The following is a 19,679-nucleotide window of genomic DNA, read 5'->3' as shown; positions in this document are numbered from 1 at the left end:
TCCGTTTGATCCCCACGGCCGGCCCACAACAGTGGTGCCCATCCACTGCAGCCTCAAGCTGTGTAACCGAAGCTATCATAGCCTGAATCTGAAGCGAAGTGTCACCAACTCGCCTCTCATCCACTCACAACAATCGCAGTCCCTGTCCATACTAAAGACCGTGGGAGGACAGGCGACAGCCTCAGACAGCGCCTCGAACCTGTTTTTCAGACAAACCGCGAAGGCCTTATGCGCTCTACGCCCCGGGGTGACCTCCCACTTGACCACAGGTGAGGGATCAATCTCAGTGCGAGCAGTAACTGGTCTGTCAACCGGTGAGGACCGTTCGGAGGACTCCGCCGTTCTGGACGTCCGTTTGATCCCCACGGCCGGCCCACAACAGTGGTGCCCATCCACTGCAGCCTCAAGCTGTGTAACCGAAGCTATCATAGCCTGAATCTGAAGCGAAGTGTCACCAACTCGCCTCTCATCCACTCACAACAATCGCAGTCCCTGTCCATACTAAAGACCGTGGGAGGACAGGCGACAGCCTCAGACAGCGCCTCGAACCTGTTTTTCAGACAAACCGCGAAGGCCTTATGCGCTCTACGCCCCGGGGTGACCTCCCACTTGACCACAGGTGAGGGATCAATCTCAGTGCGAGCAGTAACTGGTCTGTCAACCGGTGAGGACCGTTCGGAGGACTCCGCCGTTCTGGACGTCCGTTTGATCCCCACGGCCGGCCCACAACAGTGGTGCCCATCCACTGCAGCCTCAAGCTGTGTAACCGAAGCTATCATAGCCTGAATCTGAAGCGAAGTGTCACCAACTCGCCTCTCATCCACTTACAACAATCGCAGTCCCTGTCCATACTAAAGACCGTGGAAAACTAAACTATGCAGACAAACGGACTATCGGCACATGCTGCGCAACCTGACGAAAACACAGGAGCTGTTTCTAATAAATTAAATTAACACGCAGAGATTCAAAAACCTACATACCGAAGCACTCAGGTGAAACTAAATAATTCACCCCTTATAAGGAACTTGTAATATGTGACGAAATCGATTTCCTTTCCCACGCAAACGAAAACGCGAAAACTGTGGCTATTAGATATTAAATAAACACGCAGAAACACAAGAAACTGAACTATTAAAACACACATATGATATTATAAAATTCACTTCTGGTTAGGAACTCTTAGTCCTGTGATCGCAGATTAATCGTAAGTTTAGAAACAAGTTTATTTTTTCATTCGAAGCTTTAAACGCGTTTCCCGCAAAACGAGATTTTTCAGCGCATGAAGCACTCTAGAGCCTCGGCGAGTCATTATATATATTTTTTTAAATGGAAGATAATTTAAATTAAGGGACCTCAGTAAGGGCTTTTTTATTTCAGTTTCAAATATTTTTTAAACATTCCACCTTAGAAAAATTAATAGGGAATTTTCATAAATAGCCTCGAGTCTGTACAACGCTTCGCGCATACCAGGACGCGCCGCGAGATGCGTTCGAGTACGTTGACAAGGGCTGCTGCTGCCATTTTCGTTTCGTTGTAAGATACAAACATTTTTGTCGTACAAGAATGTATGTTTAATAAAGTGGTAAAACTCTCATTTTAATTAAAAAATCCTGATATAAGAAATAAATTCTAAATTTCACCCAAATGTCACGCCTCTCGAACCGAACCTCCCCTTAAGGGCTACTTAAGAGATAACGTGAAATATATTTCTTCTACCACGAAGTCTTTGGTTTCCATACTTTGCTAAGAGATGGTGTGGACCCAAACAAGAGAAAAATGTCTAGTACACTTGGTCTGTAAAATTTATATCTTAAGAGTTACGAATACTTGTTCAATAGAAGAGACCTGTTTCACAGTGGCGAAGATGAACAAGGGCTCATAGATCTTTCGGTATGCATTTTAGAGGCCATGTTTACTAGACATTTTTTCTTGATTTCGTCCGTACTACAACCCCTGAAAGTTGGTCGACAGAGTTCCGGCTGACTCTTTTTGTGTAGCAGTACGTAAAAATAATGCTGGTCTGCCAACATGCGTTTGTAGGAAGTGCGCAAGCAGTAAGTGCACCGCACGGCGCTAAAGTCGCATAACTTACGGCCGTCCGACGTACGGACAAAAGGAAGGTTTTTTTGGATGGTTTGTTTACATTTAAAATGAGTCACTACTACCTGGGACAATAGCTCACACCCAAGTCAATGGCGGATAGTAACAAACGTTCGTAATTATAAGGGCCGATAAAAAAGTTTCCGTTCGCAGGGCGTACAGACAAGAATCTGTATGTCAATAACGCAAAATCACAGTGATCGTTGAGGCAAGCAACCCACAGAAGCACCACGCTGAAGATATTTGTTTGGTAAAATACCGTCTCATGCTGAGTGAAGTCTGTATCTGACCGCCGCAGATCCTCACCCGACGGGAAATGTGATCGCTTCAAGCCTTTTTTAAGAGTGAGAGGGCGTGATAAACGCACGGAGACATATCATAACTATAGGATGAGAGGTCGAGTGTCTGCCACCTGAAATGCTTAACTTACGCGTTACATTTGAAAAATTGGGACGTGCACTGTCATGAAGCAGCAGCATCGCTTTTCATGCTCCATTCCACAACAGCGGTCTTAGACATGCGTTTTGCCCAATATGCATTCTTCATTCTCCGATGGATGTCTCCCGGTGTTTGTCGTTCCATAGACAAGAAAAAGTAATAGCACGTTGGTACTGTTTGGACGGATTCGGTAATAACGTCGCAATTGTTCACGTTTCTGCGTTTAACGCACGCACATCGGAAAGACACAACTGCCACATTGATCTCTTGTCTCCATGTCGGCGCTTTTACAGGGTGTTACAAAAAGGTACGGCAAAACTTTCAAGAAAAATTGCTCACACACAAAGAAAGGAAATATGTTATGTGGACATGTATCCGGAAACGCTTAATTTCCATGTTAGAGCTCATTATAGTTTCGTTCTTCCACCTACGCTCAATGGAGCACGTTATCATGATTTCATACGGGATACTCTACGTGTGTTCCTAGAAAATGTGCCTTTAAAAGTACGACACAACATGTGGTTCATGCACGATGGTGCTCCTGCACATTTCAGTCGAAGTGTTCGTACGCTTCTCAACAACAGATTCGGTGACCGATGGATTGGTAGAGGCGGACCAATTCCATGGCTTCCCCGCTCTCCTGACCTCAACCCCCTTGACTTCCATTTATGAGCGCATTTGAAAGCTCTTGTCTACGTAACCCCGGTACCAAATGTAGAGACTCTTCGTGCTCGTATTGTGGACGGCTGTGATACAATACACCATTCTCCAGGGATGCATCAGCGCATCAGGGATTCCGTGCGGCGGAGGGTGGATGCATGTATCCTCGCTAACGGAGGACATTTTGAACATTTCCCATAACAAAGTGTTTGAGTTCACGCTGGAACGTTCTGTTGCTGTGTGTTTCCATTCCATGATTAATTTGATTTGAAGAGAAGTAATAAAATGAGCTCTAACATGGAAAGTAAGCGTTTCCGGACACATGTCCACATAACATATTTTCTTTCTTTATCTGTGAGGAACGTTTCCTGAAAGTTTGGCCGTACCTTTTTGTAACACCCTGTATACCTGCATCGATGTCGCATACTCGCTGAAGCAATGTCCACAAACTTTCTATCGCCCCTTATGTCCTGCAAACGACTCGATTGCGGAATATGAAGTAAAAGAGGTTTTCGCTTCTGTTACCTGTAAATTCACACGTGTCTGTTTGTGCTGTTGGTTATGATGCGTCCTTTGTACACTGAGGTGAGAAAAGCCATGAGATAGTGAAATGTGTAGGTACAGATGGCGGTAGTATCGCGCACACAAGGTGGAAAAGGGCAGTGTATTGGCAGAGCTGTCATCTGTACTCAGGTGATTCTTGTGAAATGGTTTCCGACGTGACTACAGCCGCAAGGCGGGGATTAACAGCCTCTGAACGCTGAATGGTAGTTGGAGCTAGAAGCAAGAGACATTCCATTTCGGAAATCGTTAAAGAATTCAGTAGTCCGAGATCGACAGTATCAAGAGTGTGCTGAGGATACTAAATTTTTTCCCGCCAGGGTGGCCGAGCGGTTCTCGGCGCTGCAGTCTGGAACCGCGCGACTGCTACGGTCGCAGGTTCGAATCCTACCTTGGGCATAGATGTGTGTGATGTCCTTAGGTTAGTTAGGTTTACGTGGTTCAAAGTTTTAGGGGATTGATGATCCCAGAAGTTAAGTCCCATAGTGCTCAGAGCCATTTGAACCATTTGATACCAAATTTCAAGCATTACCTCGTACCACGGAGAACGCAGTGGCCGAGCCTTCACTTAACGACCGAGAGCAGCGGCGTTTGTGAAGAGTTATCGGTGCTAACAGATACACGATGAACGTATCCGTTTGGAGAGTGCGGCGAAATTTGGTGTTAATGGGCTATAGCAGCAGACATCGCTAGTGCCTTTGCCAACTGTACGACATTGCCTGCAGCGCCAACACGACAATATCAGTTGGATCCCTGACGACTGGAAAACCGTGGCCTGATGAGATGAGTCCAGATTTCAGTTGGTAAGAGCTGATGGTAGGGTTTGAGTGTGGCGCAGACTCCACGAAACCATGGACCTAAGTTGTTCAAATGGCTCTGAGCACTACGGGACTTAACTGCTGTGGTCATCATTCGCCTAGAACTTAGAACTACTTAAACCTAACTAACCTAAGGACATCACACACATCCATGCCCGAGGCAGGATTTCAACCTGCGGTTCCAGAATGTAGCGCCTAGAACCGCTCGGCCACCCCGGCCGGCGACTTAAGTTGTCAACAAGGCATTGTGGAAGATGGTGGTGGCTCTGTAATGATGTGGACTGTGTTAACAATACATTAACTGGATCCTCTGATCCACCTAAACCGGTCATTGAGTGGAACTCGTTATGTTCCGGTACCATTTGGAGCCATTCATGGACTTCTTGTTCCGAAAAAACGATGGAATTTTTATGGATGACAATGTGCTATGTCACTGGGACGCAATTGTTCGCGACTGGTTTGAAGAACATTCTGTATAATTCGAGCGAATGATTTGGCTACATTGATCGCCTGACATGAATCCCACCGAATAGTTAAGGGACGCAATCCAGAGGGCAGATCATGCACAAAATCCTGCATCGGCAAAACTTTCGCAGTTATCGGCAGCTATTGGGGCACCATGGCCCAGTATTTCTGCAGGGGACTTGCAAAGGCTTGTTGAGTCCATGCCGAGTCGAGCTGCTGCACTACGCCGGGCAAGGAGGTCCGGCACGATACTAGAAGTATCCTACGACTTTCGTCACATCAACGTATGTGGCTGTACAGATGTCGAAGGTCGAGGGGTAAAACCTAGGTAGATCAAAAGAGTAATTGCGCGGAACATGACGTAGGGAAGCAAAGTGGACGGCCATTAGGGCATCGGATAGGCGGAATACTGGGGCGGGTCCGTGTCGGACAGCGTCCCCGCTAAGTGGCCTTCTATTTCTGGAAAAGAAGAGGCGTGTGAACGGCGATGTCGCGGCGGCAGGGCTGCGGAGATTAGCGGCGCGTGCGTCACGGCGGCCCGCGGCGGCGCCCAGGCGTGACGCCGGCGTCTACGAAAGAGCGGCCCGCGGCCGACAGCGCCAGTCGCCCGCCACGCACCTCCCGCGAGCACTCGACCGGCCCCGCCCACGCACACCGGACCCACGGCAGACCACTCGCAGCACTTTGCACACTTGGCCGGCGCAACATCCCATCCTCCAGACACGCGCATCTTTTAGATTTGTCAACCAAGAGAAGTAACAGGGGAATCACTTTCAGAAACAGAACTTCAGGGCACGGTGCATTTCACTATTACATTTAGACAGGCCAACTAGTAGCTGTGCCAATCGCCACTTCGAAGCTCTCCGAAAATTCTAAACTCCTCGTTAACTACAGAGTAAGGTTTAGAGCCAAAGCACCACCGGCGAGGATTAGAAGTGTGTGGGTCTGAAAAGCAAACTCGAGTTTTTCGTCAGAAGTCAGCAATGTCTAGCGTGGCGACAATGGTGCTCGTGGCAGTGGCGGTGCTGGCGCGACTGCAGCTGGCGTGCGGCGCGCCCCGCTCTGTGGCCGGCTCCACCTCTGACGGCGACGGCCCGAGGACGGACGCGGAGCTGCTGCGGCAAGCGTCTGCCGCGGCCAGCCTGCACGAGCGCTCGCTGCGCCACTTCGTCTCTCCGAGGACCCGCCGAGCCATCCATCATCACGCCAGTCTCAAGTAAGTGGAAGCACGTGCTACAGTACTAGTACAAATTAGCCCTACTGCCATAGCAAAAGACAGTGACTTACAATGGTAAACCAAGACATTATGACCACTGGCCACCGCGAAGTTGGATGCCTCCTGTTGGCGTTGCGGGCACGTGGCGCGCTAACAGAAGTACGAGGGCTGCCCAGAAAGTAAGTTACGATCGGTCGCGAAATGGAAACTATGAAAATCCGATAAAGCTTTCCAAAGATGTGTTGGGCAGTGTCTCTAGTATGACTCCAGGTAGAATTATGTCGCTCTTTTCATTCCTGAGCTCTTAGTGAGCGCGTAAAGATGTTATAGAAAATAGTGTCTCCCGCAAAAGTACGAGGGCCTGGTGAGAATTTTCCCGTGAAGCTATGCAACCAACATTACATAACTGTCGTGCGGTTTCTTCTTCAAGACAATTCTCAGCCTCATTCTGCAGGGGCAATGAAGATGTTCCTGCATCGTTTCAATTGGAAATGTTTGGTTACCCACAATACAGCCCGTAATTGTCTCCCACTGAGTTTCATCTCTGCTCAAACGAACCGCTGGCTATGAAGACATTTTGGCACAGACACCGTGCTTTAGGTCAGCGTAGAGAATTGGCGGAAAGCACTGGCGGTTGCCTTCTATGACGAGGGTATTGGAAAGTTGGTACAAGGCTACGACGAATGTCTGAGTCAGATCGGCGATTACGTAGAGAAGTACCTGAAAGGTGTAGCTAACTGTTATAAATAAAACATTTCTGATTTTCACTGTGATTTTCATTTCGCGATCAATCGTAACTTGCTTTTTGGACAGCCCTCGTATTTGAGCGGAGCAGACACGGACTAGGGGTCATATTAGAGAAGATATGGATTCCAAGTGGGGAAATCAATTGAGATAGCCGGCCGAGGTGGTCGAGTGGTTCTAGGCACTACAGTCTGGAACCGCGCCACCGCTACGGTTGCAGGTTCGAATCCTGCCTCGGGCATGGATGTGTGTGATGTCCTTAGGTTAGTTACGTTTAAGGGGGGTAGGACCTCAAACGGGCCGACTTGGAGCAGAAGAGGCACCACAGGACGTTTTAATTTCCATTGTCTATACTTTTACAAGTAAATTCATAAAACTTTGTCAGCATGAGCAGGAACGATTCAGGATTCACACTCGTAGCAGCGGAAGTTGAAAAATATAACAAAATAACTTTTTTACATGCGAAATTTCATCATTTTTTCACTTTCAATTATGGATATCTGCGTGTGCTTCTACACCTATATACGCGTTCGTTTCACATAGTCCGTTGATGGGTACAGAAACATACGCTTTTTCCTAATTACTAATATTATTTGTACTTACTGCACCTTAATAATATAACTTCTCACTTACTTGTCTAAGGCTTAAAATATGATCCATATAATATCGCCCAGCCTTAAATCCTGCCTTTTTCTCTCGTACCTTCCCCTCAATCTTATTCTCCAATACAGTGACAGTATTGTAATTCCTATCAAATTAAGTGCTGGGGATTTTTCCCAGGGGAAAAAGGCCGTCTATTCTGTGGGATCGCTACCATCCTCCTTCTAGTGCACTTGCGAACGAAAGGCTGCACTCTTCCTGCAGTCAGGACAGAGCCAGCTCACATCCTCAGTGCCACAATATTTACTTACTTTTCTTTATTATTAATCGCGTTTGGATTCAGCTGGTCCAGGAGAAGTAAAACAAAGGATATTTTCAGGTTTTTATTTAACTTGTCTTCATTTCGATACTACTTTCATTCTCCCAGAGTAAACTCTTTCCCACTCGGCAGTCGAAGTTGTTCAGGTATTCTAGGTTCTTCTCCCAAGCCATCTATCAGTGAATTTCGTGTAGGTCAGTCGGTAGAGCACTTACCCGCGAGAAGCTTAGGTCCCGAGTCCGAGTCCCGGTCTGGCACACAGTTTTAATCTGCCAGGAAGTTCCATATTATGGCACGCTCCGCTGGAGATCGAGAATTTCATTCCGGAAACATCGCTCAGGCTGTGGTTGAAACTTATCTCTGAAATCTTCCAGAAGTGATAGTCCTGCAAGTTTAGCGGGAGAACTTCTGTGAAGTTTGGTAGATAGAAGAAGATCAACTAGCAGAAGTGAAACTGTAAGGAGGGGACGAAAGATGGATAGGTTAGTCGGTGGAGCACTAGCCCATGTTTTTCCACAGATTCGAGCACGCATACGGCACATAGTTTTAATCTGCCAAGACGTTTCTATTTAAATGATATGTGTAGAACGAAAAAAAAGACGACTGGTAAGATATTAAGGAACTAAAATTAATCTGATTTGTAGTTCAGTTTCTTACTACTGTACTAGCCCCCTTTTGTGGAGTCTAAAAAAACAGTAGAAAACTAAAGCTACACGAAATGAGACCTCATTTTACCTACTGAGAGGACCCGTAACGTTTATATTGGGTTAGATTGAAAAAGTAAGTGTATTGTTCACATAATATTTTATTACAGCTGATTACCAGTTGTAGCTAAGCAACCAACGCCGGGTTAAAAATTTAGCAGCGACACTTAGGCACGGAGTCAGATTTGTAATTTAGTTTCTTAACATTTTACCACCTTCATTTCTTTTTATTTCTAAGGAAATAATATGATGACAATAACTCCATACCGGTAATGATAGGCATACTGCCAAGAGGTAACAAAGTGATCGTCTTGCAACAAAATTTTTCTATTGTATTTGTCACGTTAGCGTCTCGTAAATCTCAGTATGGCTGATTATTATGTTTATCTTTGTTTTCTTACGGCCTCCCGTGGCTTCTCCTCTTGCGCCGGCCTCTTCATGTAAAAAATGTTCAAATGTGTGTGAAATCTTATGGGACTTAACTACTAAGGTCATCAGTCCCTAACCTTACACACTATATAGCCTAAATTGTCCTAAGGACAAACACACACATCCATGTCCTAGGAAGGACTCAAACCTCCGCCGGGACCAGCCGCACAGTCCATGGCTGCAGCGCCTGAGACCGCTCGGCTAATCCCGCGCGGCTCTTCATGTCACATTAGAGTTATATCCATATGTCTTCAATTATTTGTTGGATGTATTCCAATCTCTACGAATCCCTTTAGTACCACAGATATTGTTTCGTGATGATGTATAATTCTCTCCCTTTTCTTTCCTTGCCAGTTCTGAGAAGAACTAACTCATTTCTTACTTTATCAGTCTACATACTTTCCAACGTGCTTCTTTTTCCAAATTTTCCTACATTCCAGTAGCGGGGAAAGAATTCATCGCTCTCTTAGAGACCTTGGCATTCGATTAGTTCTATCTTATTTTCCCCCTACATTGTCACTATTGCCAGGGCTCTCCGGCATTGAACTAGTTCAAATGGTTCAAATGACTCTGATCACTATGGGACTTCAGAGGTCATCAGTCCCCTAGAACTTAGAACTACTTAAACCTAACCAACCTAAGGACATCACACACATCCATGCCCGTGGCAGGATTCGAACCTGCGACCGTAGCGGTCACGCGGTTCCAGATTGAAGCACCTAGAACCGCTCGACCACACCTGCCGGCATCGGAATAGTTCCTCCGCCTGTGGTACACGACTTCCCCATTACGTCCAACGCTGGGGTGCTATTCCAATGCCGGAGAGTCCTGGTAATAGTGGCAATGTAGGGGGGAAATCAGCTGGAGATATGAATTGACGTTTGTGTTGGGGAGGAAATTCGACTTGGGTAGTTGGTGCAGCATCGTTAACCTTAGTGCTGCGGTGGTGTAATGGTCAGAATTTGCCTAGTAAGCAAGAAATCCGGGTTCGAATCCCGACCATGGCATAAATTTCAATCCATTTCTTCAGCTTCGATCATTACCGTAGATAAAGATGTGACTTGAATGTCTCTGGGTAAATTTAATTATAAGAAATTGCACTGAAATGAACACTCTTAGCTGCTTACAGGCGTTGACATACGTCAACGGGGACAGATGAAAATGTGTGCCCCGTCCGGGACTCGAACCGAGGATCGCCTGCTTACATGGCAGACGCTCTATCCATCTCAGCCACCGAGAACACAGAGGATAGCGCGACTGCAGGGATTTATCTCTGGCAAGCCTGCCGCGAAACCCACATTCTCAACGTATTGTCCTGCAACTTAGTGCCCCTGCCCATTATACTCATTACTCGTTGCGTGTTGCCGATTGCCGTAAGAGTTCGGGCACTGTTTGTGCATTCGCACAGAAGAAGAAGATGGTCAAGTGGCCGGTGAGCCTTAACTATATATTTTACTAATATCGTATCTGTTCTTTCGGACATAATGGGCGGGGGCACTAAGAATGTAGTGCGGGACAATACGTTGAGAATGTGCGTTTCGCGGGAAGCGTGCCAGAGATAAATCCCTGCAGTCGCGCTATCCTCTGTGTCCTCGGTGGCTCAGATGGACAGCCGGCACGGTAGCTCAGTGTTCGGTCAGAGGGTTACGTGCTGTCTGTAATTAAAAAAAACTGAGTTAATCGATCATCAACCAACTTAAAAGGATGTCTTACGACGTCCCCCCCCCCCCCGAGCAGATGCAACGAACAAAAAAAAAAAAAAATGGATAGAGCGTCTTCCATGTAAGCAGGAGATCCCGGGTTCGAGTCCCGGTCGGGACACACATTTTCATCTGCCCCGTTTAAGTATGTCGACGACTGTAAGCAGCTAAGGGTGTTCATTTCATTCTAACGAGCTGCTGGTCACCGATGGTATCTGTTCTTTCGGACATGCATTTTTATATATGGACCACGGCAATTCAGCCCGGAAGTTTTAATTAATAGAGAGGGATTCTCTCTTTGTAGGAGACTGTATTTTCAGTGAGGTGGATAAACAAGAAATAATCCTCCTTGTTACACTTTTTCCAACCAGCTAGAAACATGTCCGAAAGAAAAGATATCATCTTAAATGGCTCTGAGCACTATGCGACTTAACTTCTGAGGTCATCAGTCGCCTAGAACTTAGAGCTAATTCAACCTAACTAACCTAAGGACATCACACACATCCACGCCCGAGGCAGGATTCGAACCTGCGACCGTAGTGGTCGCTCGGCTCCGGACTGTAGCGCCTAGAACCACACGGCCTCTCCGGCCGGCGATACCATCTTAGTAAAATATTAATTATAAGATGTGGATGCGTGCGAGCGGTCGCCTGACGGACGTGTTTCCCGCAGGCATCACCGGCCGGTGCTGGCGCGAGACGCCGGGGAGCTGGCGCTGTGCAAGTACGCTGTGCACGTGGACGCTGAGGACGAGGGCATCACGGAGGAGGGCGTGACGTGGCGCCGCGTGCCCGCCACCATCACCGAGATCGAGTGCCGCGCGCAGGGTTGCCGCTGCACCGAGGCGGGCGACTACCGCTGCACGCAGCTCACCGGTGTGCTGCAGGTTGCCTACGTGGACGCCGCCACGGGGCGCCTTATCGACACGGCTCGCCGAGATGTCCGTGCCGGCTGCGTCTGCGCCGCGCGCGCCGCGCTCCACGTGCAGGCCTACCCCGCTGGCGTCGACGACTGAACGCCGGCCGACGTTCTCTCCTACCTTACACGTCGCTGGCAGACTGAGTAGCTGTAGTACTTTAGAAACGTAAACGCGTGGCACGACATTTTCTCGCACTCTCAGTCGCCTCGAGGACCGGTGCGCCTCGCCCCATGATAATCAATAGCAGTGTGACCGCTGCCCAGTTTCGACAATGGTCGAGGTGCACTAGGGTAAAAACACGAAGACGCGACTGGTAGCCCGAAAAAATTTGTTAGCCTGTAGATGTCTCATTGGCTGTGAGTCGAGCGATGATACTAATTTATTTTCTCCCGTATTTATGACTTATTTATTGACGTCGTACCGAATATGTAATGGACTGCTGCAAGGGTAGTCGTGTTAAGTAGTCGCAGTTTTTTCCACGACTGCTGCTCAATATTTATTCCTCGTTGTTGTATCTTTCCTTTAATTTACATTTCATCGTGTACCAATAACACAACAAACTGTTATTTAAAAAGACCACAAGCCTAACAAATTTAGTAAACATGACGTAAATAATTAGATATTGTAATTCAACTCTCTGACAACGCTACAATTAGTATCAGTTAAGAATTCTCGAGTTGTAAAGGAATGTTATCAACGAGCGCCAAAGTACAAAATATATGTATTCTACTAAGTATGTATTTAACAGAGAATAAATATCTGTGAGTACTGAATGTATAACAAATATTCCATTTCATGGTTTATGATTCCTCATTTTTGTTCTGCCTTTGTCCCTTCAGCTTTAAGTCCTAAAACTTCATGTTACATTTGGAAGTGCCTGTGTAGTCACACCCATTCAGCTCCCATATTAACATTTAATAAGCACTGGATACGTTACAAGGGTATCCAATCTTCTTTTCTCTATCTTCCAACTACATCGTTTGTTTGGTACAGTAACCTTTGGTAACAGTTCGAAAGAAAAACAATCTTGGTTTTCGAATTTATTAAAAATTTTTGGTCAGGCCCCAGAAAAGCGAAACGCGTCAATAAAAGTATTGTTTCTCCTGTAACCAAGGCTGTTTCTCTTTCGAAATTAAAAGAATGATTACGGTCAGCAAGAACAACACGAAAATGGCCATAATGGACTCAGTATAAATCTACTGATAAAAATATCAAACGAGAACTTCTTATAGCTCATAGCTAAAGAAAATCTCCTCACACTATATTCTCTGACTGCCAACTTGATAAGTCAGCATCACCCTACCGCTTTGTTCAATATAAAAAGAACGACAGCGAGTACAGCATGCATAGCTCACTTAAAGCTGTGATTCAACCAATCACAGGTCGCGAGGACTGCTTGCCTAAATTTACAAGAAGCTTCTGAAACGTTTGGTTGATGATGTCAGAGAATAAAGGAAACAAAAGATAAAAACAAAATACCTTTACTGTCCTTCAGAGTAATCACCCTTCTGACATCAGATGTAAAGCTGCTGGAAACTGTCGGCAGATGCTTCTTGTGCAATCGTTCGAAGCACCGTTGTCGTTTGTTGTCATAGTGGTCATTTTTACAGCAACCGCTGCTACCAATGCGATACAGAGACCAAGCGACTGTCAGTGGCGTGGTGTTTATTGACTTCACCGCTTCCCTCGGGTAGAAATTCATGACGAATCAAGCTTTTGCTATTGAAGAAGGCTACCAACATCGCCTTAATATCGGATTTTGTCAGCCGACTTTTGCTGGGAGGCGGGGAAGACTATGAACAGAATGCCCTTGACTGCTGCTTAGTCTCCGTAACGTTTCCGTGGCATTAGGTTACATATTATGTAATGATGCGTGTATACAACAATCACGGTGCTTCGAGTGACTACACAACAAGCATTTACTGACAGTTTTCAACAGCCATCTCCCCCCCCCCCCCCCTCCCCCCATCTTATGTCAGGAGTGTGCTGTAGCTATTGCCGATTACTTTGAAGGCCAGTAGAGGCTTCTGTTTATAAATTTTGTTTCCTTTTTCTTATGAGCCCATTCACGGAGATTCTGAGACGCAATCTGTACATTACAAGCGAGGAATAGATTGGTAAAAAATGTTCTAATTAGGGATTGGTGACTGTTGCAGAATACTAGCTAATTCATTCCGCCTTACGGGCTCTGCCGATCATTAAAACCTGAACTAGACTACAGGCCAACTGTATCACATAATCGACTTCTAAATGTGTCTCTCACTGGTTGCAAAAAATGTAACAAGGCGGATTATTTCTACCTAATCCACCTCGCTGAAAATACAGTCTCTCACAACGAGAGAATCCCTTTCTAAATCACACTAAATCTGACTCCAAAGTATCAAAGAACAGGTACAAACGGAACATGAATACACGTCTGTCGTGTAAAAAATGCCAATGCATTGCTCTTCCTCTAAAAATCATTCCTAACGCACCACCCTCTGAACTGAATTAACACGATTAAACTGTCCATAGTAACGATCAGAGCAATACAGCCCCTGTGTACAGCCGCTCTGCGACTCGTAGGCTCTGCATGCAGCGAAGCGTACCCCAAATGCAGATCGTGAATTTGTCCCTTTAAAGGAGATTCATGATAATATAAGTCACAGCTGCGAGGGGAAGTGAGAAGTGTTGCACTTAGGTTACAAGCATCAATCACGAATGTCTTCGGTTACAGTCCTTCGTGCAGTGTATCCCACATAAAACCGGTACGTCTGACGCCCGAGATTCAAGTAACAATGAACTAACTAAAAAAAGAACAGGTAAAGAATAGTAACGTTAAAAAACATCTAGTTACCTGTTTATGAGAGATGCTGGAAGGGGTAGCCGACGGCATCAGGCCACTTCACAATCAGTTCGGCTACAGATGATTAACTGGTCCGTGAGGCGTACCGGTTTTATGTGGGACACCCTGTGTGTTATTACTTTAACACTTTGTCAGTGGCTCAATGCTCACACTTACACGGGTAAAAGCACCGCTGGAAATCATGCTTAAACATAAATGCAGATGCTAGCCAAGAATGTAGGTTACGCTGTTGTGTTCCACAACGAACGCATCTGCGCAGTGTCCTCAATACGGTCAGTCGCGCCGGCCGCGGTGGTCTCGCGGTTCTAGGCGCGCAGTCCGGAATCGTGCGACTGCTACGGTCGCAGGTTCGAATCCTGCCTCGGGCATGGATGTGTGTGATGTCCTTAGGTTAGTTAGGTTTAAGTAGTTCTAAGTTCTAGGGGACTAATGACCACAGCAGTTGAGTCCCATAGTGCTCAGAGCCATTTGAACCATTTGAACGGTCAGTCGCGGCCAGGGCAGTGTTCTGTGTAGTGCACTGCGTCGGAGCAAATTGTTGGTGCTCTTATGGTGAGTGCTTCTGTAACTGAGACAACCGAAGAATTTGGTGTTTCAAGAGGCACCGTATCGAAGATCTACACAGCATAGCGAAAGCGGCAAACAGCATCCGCAAAGTCACAACGCGGACGGAAGTGTGCGTTCACTGATCGTGACAGACGGTCATTGAAGAGGAGTGTCACGAAACATAAGACGACGACAGCTGAAAAACTCACTGCAGTTTGAAGAGAGTGCCTGATATACTGCGATTGAATAGTGCATATCTTAACATGCTCATAAATTACTGTCAGTATTTCTCCAACTAACAGCTGTAAACAAATAATGATTCAGTAGCTGCAATAATTTCTGCATGAGCCTCTCCTTTCCATTATTAAAGTAGTAGTTTCTGGTTTTAATATTTAAAAAAGACATGTTTAATAATAACGGAAGGATAATTACAATACAAAACTAGGTCTGCATCTTCCTCCCTGCCGGCCCCTGGCGCTTCAGTCCAGAACCGCGCTGCTATTATGGTCGCAGGTTCGAATCCTATCTCAGGCATGGATATGTGTGATGTCCTTAGGTTAGTTAGGTGTAAGTAGTTCTAAGTGTAGGGGACTGACGACCTCAGATGTTAAGTCCCATAGTGCTTAGAGCCATTTGAACCATTTGAGCCATCTTCCTCCTTCTGTCGGTTACTTGATAAATATACCTGTTTCGTGAGACATCATTACTGATCAAGAATTGTGTTGACTACAAAAAAAGTTTAGTGGAGGGAACAGACGCTATCTTTTGTAGTAGTCCTCTATCGTTTCACTATTTACACGAGTGGGAGGCACCTGACAGCATCATACCAACGTGTCTTACCATCAACTGACGACCAACCTTACACAAGGGAGTCACACAAGGAAGCCACAACTGCAGAGTTCCATATTTCTATACAGTAACAGTACATCGACGAAAGGTATGAACACTAGGGAGCAACTTCAGCTATTGTAGCTGAAACAAATGAGACTTATAAATTGGCAATCAGTCGTACAGGCAGGTGCGTAAAGGACAGCTGAAAGTTGGTTGACTCTGCGCGGTATGTCTTTTGAAAGGCAGACACATGGTGAACGGTCTATAGCGATCGTCAAGAAAATAGACGGATCAAGATCATTTCACCGTCTCACAACATAGTCGGTTTGTGATAATTTTAAATGTTGGCAAAAATTTCAAAAAAAGGTCATACCTCTCTATTTTAAGTCTAAAATACGATGGAATACTTTTAAAAAAATTGTTCAAATGGCTCTCAGCACTATGGGACTTAACTTCTGAGGTCATCAGACCCTAGAACTTAGAACTACTTAAACCTAACTAACCTAAGAACATCACACACATCCATGCCCGAGGCAGGATTAGAACCTGCGACCGTAGCTGTCGCGCGGCTCCAGACTGAAGAGCCTAGAACCGCACAGCCACACCGTCCGGCTGCAATACTTTACAATGGATAATTACTGCCAGTCGTTACTTAGCAAAAGCAATCTTAAGAAAGTTTCAAGAAAAAAACATTTTTTACCTCAAATGCGCATACAGCAAGAAGCAATAACATACGAGGGCGTGCTGAAAAGTAATACCTTCGATATTTTTTGTATGACAAACTCTTTAAGACTTTTCAAATGAAACAAATATTACCTACATTCTACATCTTTATTCTTCATGTCTACATATTTATTTCTCAACATAGTCTCCCTTGGACGAACACATTTCTCACAAAGAGAGACCTGTTAACTGATACCGTCCCTGAAAAATGTTTCACTTCGTTGATGGAGCCACAATGTCTCTTCTGTTTGCAAAAGTGAAGTGGTGGCCTAGCGGTTCTAGGCGCTTCAGTCTGGAACCGCGTGACCGCTACGGTCGCAGGTTCGAATCCTGCCACGGGCATGGATGTGTGTGATGTCCTTAGGTTGGTTAGGTTTAAGTAGTTCTAAGTTCTAGGGGACTGATGACCTCAGATGTTAAGTCCCATAGTGCTCAGGGCCGTTTGAACAATTTTTTTAAGTTTTGGAAACAAATGAAAATAATATGGTACCCTGTCGGAACTTATGGAGCATGATCGATGACAGCGAACCCAAGGCGTCGGATTGTTGCATGTATCGCAGTACTGCTGAAGGAGAGGATACTCCATGTGCGGACGAAATCTTTGAATTCGAAACTGTATTGCAGTACGCTGTTTCTCACGCGCCGACAAGTTACGATACATGCCGCCATTTCAAACGCTACAATTTGGAGCCATCTAGCAGCGGAGGGCTGCAAATACATATATATGAAGAACAAAGATGTAGAATTTTAATAACGTTTGTTTTATTTAAATAGCTTCAGGAGTTTTCACATAAAAATTACGAAGGCCCTTCTTTCCAGCCCGCCCTTGTATTTGTGCTGAAGAAAAGGTATAATCATTTCCAAAGTTTATCCATACATGCTATACATATTCTATCGTGAAGACATAAACGTCTTTCCAGTAAAAAATAAAATACTGTAAGTGGTGTGAATTTGTTTAACCGGAAAAACAAAAATTGTCGTTGCTGGTGAATTTGCTTCTGTTGAACCTCGTAGGAACTTCCAAGGAGAAAGCTGTTAAGAAAATTATAAATTTAATGTTGGTAACATCTGAGACATCATTACTGTATCGTGTCACCTGTCAACGATATTTACCCGCGAGATACTCCGTGTGTGCATGCTGCCACCCGATTCCTCGTTACGAAGGCTCGCCTTCATAAACAGAGAATATTCCCTACAGCCCAAAGGGATTTTATTTGCCGCTCTTACAGACTCTCGATCACTGTGCTCATCATCCAGAATACCGATATTTGCTGTGCAAAAGTACTCGCAGATCTTTTCGGGCCACCATTTCCCTTGGAGTCAAGCCAAATCGATTTGATCATATACTTCCTTGAAACTCAAGTTTTGTCTAAATAAATAATAGTCCTATTGTCCCCCGTGTCCAGTACATGCATAATCCACAAAAATGTAGCTCTCACGGTGGCAGTATCCTCCGCTCCACAAGAAATTCGTGTCCATCTCCATATTTTCTGAACTTAAAACCAATGTCATTAAGAAGGAAGAGAATGTATGTTTCCAAGCCCTCAAACTCAATTTACGAGGCAATCAATAAGTAATGCAACACTTTCATTTCTCGGTCAGTGCCAGCTGAAAAATAGTGGGTTTTGTTTCGGGAGATTGTGGAAAATTCCCGCTTCAGCCTCCATAGTGTCATGAAGTTCAGATAGGTGGTGGCGCTGTACGTAGCCGTCAAAATGGCATCTGTAAAGCAGGCGTATTCCCGGCAGAGAGCTGTCTATCTTTTGGTGGAAAAAAAGAGCATCGTAGATATTCATGGGCGCTTGCAGAATGTCTACAGAGACCTGGCAGTGTGTAAGGTGTCAGGCAAATCGAACACCTTCCATGAAAACCCTGATATGATAAGCAAATCCAGCAATATGTCACGTAGCTCCGAATAAATCGTGACATTAAATTAACGAAGTAATACGAGTAACGAGTGAGTAAATGGAATACTACAGACTAATACAAGAATGCCTAAATGCATGTCACACCTTCCCACCGTGAGACAGACGCAGTTCCGAGGGGAGAAACGAGAGCAGAAGCCGAGAGCAGAACCGTGTTAATCTAGAAGGCCCTACGATAAGGGACGAACACCCACGTCGCCAGCCAACCGCCAGGACCACCCCCAGTCCATGTTAAAAGCTAGAGCCCTCCAGAAGAACAGTATAGATCTTACGATAACACTAAAAGGAATACACCAACTGCAAGTTTTAGTTTGAGACGTTTTGGCGCTCTGTTACGTTGCAACCGTTAAAAACATTGCCCCACCACGAAAAGTAACCGCCAGGACACCCCCCAGCCCATGTTAAAAGATAGAGCCCTCCAGAGGAACAGTATAGATCTTATGATAAAATTAAAGGTGCCACACCAGCTGCAAGTTTTAGCGTGAGACTTTTTTGCTTCTCTGTTACGTTGCAAACGTTAAAAACACTGCCCCACCATGAAAAGTATAGCGTTTCTCATTGGATAGACAGAATTTTTTGTAGGCGGAGCTTAAGGTTAACATTGAGACCCTGATTGGTCGGATGAAAACACAGCCGGATAGTTCTTCTTTTAAACCAACTTCGGTAAATTGTAGTAAGGAGAAGTTAGGAGAGAGTTGCTTCCGAGACGGCGAGCTGAATGGAGCTGCGCCGCCCGCCACTCCCTGACACTGCCTAATCAACGACAAGGTAATGAATGCACGCGATGCTGCATAACAGCGCATAAAGCTTCAGAAGTCTCATCTGTTACACCCCCTTTTTGCGTAATACTAGTGTCGATCGTAAATTAAAGCTCATGGTATTCAAATTTGCTACGTAAGTTAAAATCTGAAATGCGATGTTTCTTCTCTTATATAATTATTGAGAAGCCACATCAGCCACTGTAATTTACGACAAATTAGATAGGTAATTAAAGATAATTGAGGGTCACTGTAGACCATTTTTATAGTTTTCTCTTTTGTGAAACTTAATTTAAACCTAGATTATAGATGTGATATGGCATAGGTCATCCTTCGATCCCTTGTAGAACTTGGAAACCCACTCAGGGAATATTCGTT

At 45.4% G+C, this 19,679-nt stretch overlaps 1 protein-coding gene across 1 annotated transcript; it reads left to right on the top strand.

Moving 5' to 3' along the window:
• Window positions 1–5,643: 5,643 nt before the first annotated feature.
• On the top strand, window positions 5,644–12,457 carry LOC126354540 (uncharacterized). The gene is made up of 2 exons (XM_050004271.1): window positions 5,644–6,258; window positions 11,427–12,457. Exons 1-2 carry the CDS (start codon window positions 6,026–6,028, stop codon window positions 11,767–11,769), a joined length of 576 nt encoding a protein of 191 aa, XP_049860228.1. The 5' UTR covers window positions 5,644–6,025; the 3' UTR covers window positions 11,770–12,457.
• The last annotated feature ends 7,222 nt before the right edge of the window (window positions 12,458–19,679 follow it).

The sequence above is a fragment of the Schistocerca gregaria genome, chromosome 3, assembly GCF_023897955.1.
Source record: "Schistocerca gregaria isolate iqSchGreg1 chromosome 3, iqSchGreg1.2, whole genome shotgun sequence".
NCBI classification, from domain to species: domain Eukaryota; kingdom Metazoa; phylum Arthropoda; class Insecta; order Orthoptera; family Acrididae; genus Schistocerca; species Schistocerca gregaria.
This window is presented reverse-complemented; position numbering and strand designations above follow the sequence as displayed.

Coding starts and splice junctions, on each gene's coding strand:
- LOC126354540 (XM_050004271.1), top strand. CDS start 6,026: ATGTCTAGCGTGGCGACAATGGTGCTCGTGGCAGTGGCGGTGCTGGCG. Junction 6,259..11,426: donor CATCATCACGCCAGTCTCAA/GTAAGTGGAAGC, acceptor TGTTTCCCGCAG/GCATCACCGGCCGGTGCTGG.